The sequence below is a fragment of the Formica exsecta genome, unplaced genomic scaffold (genome assembly GCF_003651465.1).
Source record: "Formica exsecta isolate Colony F162 unplaced genomic scaffold, ASM365146v1 scaffold1603, whole genome shotgun sequence".
Classification (NCBI taxonomy): domain Eukaryota; kingdom Metazoa; phylum Arthropoda; class Insecta; order Hymenoptera; family Formicidae; genus Formica; species Formica exsecta.
The window spans coordinates 1-6,372 of record NW_021848926.1 but is presented as its reverse complement, the minus strand read 5'-3'; the positions used below and the strand labels follow the sequence as shown (position 1 = coordinate 6,372).

Sequence of the window (6,372 nt, the reverse complement as noted above, 5' to 3'; positions counted from 1 at the left end):
TATAATCTTTAAAATAAAGAAAATATCCAGAACATTTTAATTCTCGTAAGATCTATTTGTATAATTCATGTCTTTGTAATAAAAGTGCAGGATATTATAATTATGTATTTAAAATTTTTTATGTATGTTATTTTAGAAAGCAAATTCAGCTTGCAACAGATCGCAGACAATTTAAACAAGAAAATTCCGAAAGTAAAGTTAACAATTTTAACAACATCTGGTCAGTCATGTAACGTAATTGCGCCTGCGTGCAAAATCCTGCTCTATACTATCGTTTGAATAAGTTAGAAAAAGTGCTAAAGCTATTATCGTTAGGATTATGTCGTCTTACTTTGCTCGTTGTCATTCACTTTGCTATTGTTGTTTCGCTGTTGTTGTTCTAACAAGATAACTGGGTTACTAATATTGCAATTAATTGACATTGATCTGATAATCAAAATGTATAAACTAATATGTGCCAGTAAATATTATAATGTCTATAATAAAAGACAGATGAAAAAAAAAAGAATTGGAAAACCATGCATTATTGCAACTAATAGTAAGTATCATAAAAATTAAATCTATAATCTTTAAAATAAAGAAAATATCCAGAACATTTTAATTCTCGTAAGATCTATTTGTATAATTCATGTCTTTGTAATAAAAGTGCAGGATATTATAATTTTGAATGGGTAATTATGTATTTAAAGTCTTTTATGTATGTTATTTTAGAAAGCAAATTCAGCTTGCAAAAGATCGCAGACAATTTAAACAAGAAAATTCCGAAAGTAAAGTTAACAATTTTATCAACATCAGGTATAGAGATATATATTAAATTAATATATAAAAGTGTTATGTAAATCTCTTTTTACTAAACATTATAATTATGTTCATATAAAGTGTTTTAAAGTGTTATAAAGTTTACATATAAAATTATTTTTACTTCATTTTTATAAATTTTGTTTTACAGATTTTTCTCCAGCTGCCAATTACAATGCTACGTTAGATATTGGTACATCAAATGAAATACTTGAAATCGAAGAAGGCACTTATATTCCGTCAAGCAATAAGTGTGATACTGTACAGTGTAATGCAAAGTCTGATTTTAATTTTACAAATTGTGATAATGCAAATGACAGAGATAATATTAAAGATTCTACGCATTTGACTGAAGATGTTCTTTCTATCGATGAGAATCCTAATACGTTAGTTGTTAGTAACAACAACGAGATGAGTGGTAAGTCTATGATATGTATAATTAATCGGATTATAACACATTATATAATAAACATTCTATATGCAGCTTTTTTACATACTTTGCATGACAATACATTTACAACTTTTGCAACATAATATACTCGCAATAAAAATGTCTCCACTTTATTTTTATAAATTTTATTTTACAGATTCTTCACCAACTGCCAATTCCAATACTACTTTAAATATTGGTACAGCGAAAATAAATTACGATATCGAAAATGTTTCGACAATATTAAGTAAACTTCCTGATGTGAAACAGATCGTTCAATGTTGTAATCAATTTAACTCTACTTCTAAAATATGTGAAAATCCAAATGTCATTGAGAAAGTTAGAAATTCTATAAAAACTCCAAAGATCTCGAAAGTACAAAATGTTAGTATATTAGTAAAAAAGACAATGCGTCCAATGCACAGAGAAAAGGTTGATAATATTATGTACAACTGAATAATACGTATAGTGTCACTAATAACAATAATGTTTTTCCAAATGCAAACAAGGCTTACGTTATCAATAATATTTCAAATGATACATTTGCTCCAATTGCCGAATCTACATTCGTAGAGAATCAGTTAAGTTTAGAGCGTGAAATGAATGATAATAATACTGAGTCTGATACATCCATTACATCTAAAGCTAGTTTCCCACGATGCGATTTTTCGTGCAAGTTTACTTGCGAGGAGCCCTGCCAGCCACCGTGCAGGGTACGCAGCGAGAAAAGTTGCTTGCTGCGAGTAGCGCTGCGTGTAGCGCTGACGGTTTTCATTGATAGAACGAGTGCTATTTTCTCTGCGTATTTTGTTGCTAGGCAGTGTAAGCAAGGAGCCCTGCCAGCCACCGTGCAGGGTACGCAGCGAGAAAAGTTGCTTGCTGCGAGTAGCGCTGCGTGTAGCGCTGACGGTTTTCATTGATAGAACGAGTGCTATTTTCTCTGCGTATTTTGTTGCTAGGCATTGTAAACAGCCAATGATAACTAGCGACTAGATCATGTGACAAAGTTGACATGATCTTGTTTTTTTTTTTGGTTATCATTGTGTGCCATTTTTTCATCCAAAGTCTTCTTTTCATGACGGTTTCTTTCCACTTCTAAAATTAGCAAACGAAAAAGTGCTCTTAAACTTTTCCTGCGTCATTTTTCAAAATTTTTTTTTGAGGAGCAGCGCACAAATTATCATCTGTTCCATCCGCTAAGCTAACTTTGCACCTCGCTCCGTGTGAAGTGAAAACCTGCAGCGCGCCCAGCTTAGCTTTATGTAATGTAAAGCGCAGGGCAGCAAGCAGAAAATCATACATCCTATCCAACACGAAAAATCGCATCGTGGGAAACCGGCTTAAGACTAATTTCGATGATAGTTTTCATTTGTCAGATTGCTCTATGTTTGAAAACACAGATGAAGATGAAAATAAAGATAAAACTGAAAGTATATATACGATTAATACAAGTAAAAATAAAATTGCGAACAGTACATTAAATTTGACATCCTCATTCTCATCTAAAGTATAAGATGATAGAAATATGCATGTAGAAACTTCTGACAATCCTAAATTGAAACTAAATATGTGCCCATATTGTGAAAAATTTCAAACGCAATTTGCAAGGCACTTAGAATCAGTACATAAAACTGAAGAAGATGTGACAAAGTTTCGTTTTTTACCTAAGGGTAAGTTGTATGTTATATACAAAGTTGCCAACATTATATGTATAGCTTCATTCTAAACATAGAGTTAAACTGAAAAAAGTATCATATATAAAAAATTTTGCTAACCATAGTATTTGATCAAACAATTTCTTTCTGATACTTTTCAAATATTAGTAATTTATTGTGTATATTATGTTTAAAATTTTTAATAATTTACTTTTAATTTAATCGTAATTTATCATACATTGTGTACTTATCATTTCAGGTAACCCGGAACGAAAGAAGATTATTGGTCTACTTAGACGACAAGGAAATTTCATATATAATACAAATTTTAACTTAAATAAAGGAGATTTAATTGTGTGCCGGCGTCCAAGAAAAAATTTGGATAGACAAGCAGCCGATTTTATTCCTTGTGCAAAATGCAAAGGTTTTTTTTCTAAAAATAATATAAGACATCATTTTGCGTCATGTGCACAAAAAAGGGAATATCCTCAAAGAAATGTAAAAATATTGGGACGTACTGTGGCTTGTTGTATACATTACAGTGCAAATACACCATTAAGAAGATTGGTATTTCCAGTGATGAGGGAAGACAGTATAACTCAAATTATTAGATACGATGAGCTGTTGATTGGTTATGGTAATAAAATGTGTCAGAAGTATCGTCTCCAACATCAGCACGATATGATCAGAGCGCGACTGAGATTACTTGGACGATTTCTTATAATTTTGAAGGATCTCGATAACATTACAGATTTTTCTTCAATATATGATCCAACAAAATATGAACAATGCATCAAAGCTGTCAATAAACTCGCACAATTTGATGAAAAGACTTGGACGTATAAAACACCATTGCATCATCTTTGGGAACACTTATAAAACAAGTTGGGGAAATTTTAAGAAGTATGTGTATTAAGAAACAGGTTATTGCTACAAATACGATGGTAGAAAATTTTTTGAAATTATTTGAAGAGGATTATCCTGTCACTGTAAATCAAAATTATTATTTATTTAATATTTCATGAGAAATATTACTGTGCGCAATATGTGCAGCCGCTAGTTTGTTTGTTTACCGCTGTGCAACGCGCGGGCGATAAAATTATATTCAATATGTTATCTTTAAAATATCATATAAAGTACCTTGATAACATATTCTGGACTACTTTTGAATGCCCTATAGATGTTTTAAGAATTACGATGCCTTACGGACATCTTATGGACATCCGTAGGACTTTGAAATGGAATATCCTGAGGATATTTCTAGGTATAGCATGAGGTGCTCATTTGCTATTCCTCAAGACATCCTGAGTATATCCCGGGATAAAATTTAGATATCCACAGGATATCCGTAATGTCCGTCCTGGATGTCCTTCGGATTTCCCGAGGATGTCATAGTGCTGTCTGGGTCATTTCACGGTGACTTACAAAAGATTTTAAAGTGATTTGATGAAGTATAATAAATACGTATCTGCAATTAGAATAGTTTTCAAATATAAATACAGATTTCAAATACAGATAACAAGTTTAATCAAATGTTACGTCCAGACTCGGGGAAGAATGAGTCGACGGAAGGGCGCAACAACTATCTTTAATTTTCCCGAAAGATAGTTGTTGCGCCCTTCCGTCGACTCATTCTTCCCCGAGTCTGGACGTAACATTTGATTAAACTTGTTATCTGTATTTGAAATCTGTATTTATATTTGAAAACTATTCTAATTGCAGATACGTATTTATTATACTTCATCAAATCATTTTAAAATCTTTTGTAAGTCACCGTGAAATGACCCAGACAGCACTATGACATCCTCGGGAAATCCGAAGGACATCCAGGACGGACATTACGGATATCCTGTGGATATCTAAATTTTATCCCGGGATATACTCAGGATGTCTTGAGGAATAGCAAATGAGCACCTCATGCTATACCTAGAAATATCCTCAGGATATCCCATTTCAAAGTCCTACGGATGTCCATAAGATGTCCGTAAACGTGGGGAAAGCGGAGGTTCGGTCGCTGGAGTGATATAGTCGGGGAAGTAGATGGGGGAGTAACTGGGGGAGGAGTATCTTGGCGAGGAAGGGAGAGTAGGTTCAGTGGATACGCGTAGTGGTTTTTTTATATGCGTGTCGCAAAATTCGCAGTTTAACGGACGGCGAGTCCTCCGACTCCTGCGAATTGCTATTCGGCTGGATGTTATAGTATATGTAGTACCGGATCTGGTTTTCACTACGAAAGCAGAGTGAGTGTTATGTAGCGCTTATTTATTGCGAGGATTAATGGTATAAATGAAATAGATGAATGTGACTTACTTTTTATTTCGAAGGTGAAAGATGCAAGTTTATAGTTAGACTGGGTTCGTGCCTTGTGGGTTGCTCTGGTTGCGGTTGACCAACGATGATGATGGATGAGGACACTGGTATAGCACTATTAATTCTGATTTTGCGTATCGCGGTGCCAAGGAACTTAAAAATATGTCGAAGCAAGTGAGGACACTGGTGGCACAAGTGCCTAACTCGCGAATTACGGTGCAAAAGCACAGAGTAAGACTGCGTGAAGCTGAAGACTGGAGAATAAGTGCGTAAGTGAGTTCGAGTCCTCTTTTTATATCTCTCTTTTCGGGGTGTATTCTAATTTCTAAGAGTGGGAATCTTCCAAAACTTTAACGAATTAAAAGTTGTGCCAGTGTCCTCATTAGGCGGGGTGTTTCTCCTACTTTTCAAATTTTCACTCATGACGATCGTCGATTGGTGATCAGTTCAGAGTCCCTTGAGCTCTAGGTTTCCCTTACGCCCGTGATTTGATTTAGACAAAGTCCAAATGTGACGTCACAAAAGTTTCGTCATTATTTATTTAGTTGTATTCATCGGATGTTTTGTGAGAATTTTATTATCTTTTTGTTATCAGTTTTTTATTCCGCTGGAGAATTCTACTGCGAGGGTATCTACTGGTTTTTATTTGTTTTTCGGCGACCGGCGCGGTTTCGTCGCGTCTTTCTCACGGTTACTCGTAGATATAGATATTGATAAGTGACTAAATGTTTAAGGAATGTGTGACGCAAGATGCTCTATTTACCGAACGACTCATTTCTATCACCGATCGATTATCATTGCCGCAACTTCGTGGAAGGAAGGAATCGTGGAGTCACCAGGACGTAACACAAATAATATGTAAATTATATGTTTATTCATACTTATCTGCATAATAATTATAATTTTTTCTTAACGTTTAAAAATATATTTGTGTAATACTATTTATATTAACAAAGGAGAGAAAGACAGAATTTTATTTAATAAAAAACATACCTTTTAATATAATTGGATTTCATTTTATACTAAAAATTTGCCTTTTAATAAAATATTAGTATTAAGGTAAGTTAAAATGTAACAAAGTCTAAAAACAGAAATTCACAATATTAAATAAGAAAACAGAAAGTACAATATGTTTGTTAAAAATTAAGTTTGTAATCGCTATATATATATATATATATA

General features: G+C 33.4%; 2 protein-coding genes across 2 annotated transcripts; both read left to right on the top strand.

Moving 5' to 3' along the window:
- The first annotated feature begins 1,031 nt into the window (after window positions 1–1,031).
- Window positions 1,032–1,840, top strand: LOC115233166. The gene is made up of 2 exons (XM_029803451.1): window positions 1,032–1,216; window positions 1,386–1,840. The coding sequence occupies exons 1-2, from the start codon at window positions 1,210–1,212 to the stop codon at window positions 1,682–1,684; spliced, it is 306 nt and encodes a 101-aa protein (XP_029659311.1). The 5' UTR covers window positions 1,032–1,209; the 3' UTR covers window positions 1,685–1,840.
- Window positions 1,841–2,303: 463 nt separating this feature from the next.
- LOC115233165 lies at window positions 2,304–3,795 on the top strand. The gene is made up of 2 exons (XM_029803450.1): window positions 2,304–2,898; window positions 3,143–3,795. The coding sequence occupies exons 1-2, from the start codon at window positions 2,754–2,756 to the stop codon at window positions 3,760–3,762; spliced, it is 765 nt and encodes a 254-aa protein (XP_029659310.1). The 5' UTR covers window positions 2,304–2,753; the 3' UTR covers window positions 3,763–3,795.
- The last annotated feature ends 2,577 nt before the right edge of the window (window positions 3,796–6,372 follow it).

Coding starts and splice junctions, on each gene's coding strand:
- LOC115233165 (XM_029803450.1), top strand. CDS start 2,754: ATGCATGTAGAAACTTCTGACAATCCTAAATTGAAACTAAATATGTGC. Junction 2,899..3,142: donor GTTTCGTTTTTTACCTAAGG/GTAAGTTGTATG, acceptor TTATCATTTCAG/GTAACCCGGAACGAAAGAAG.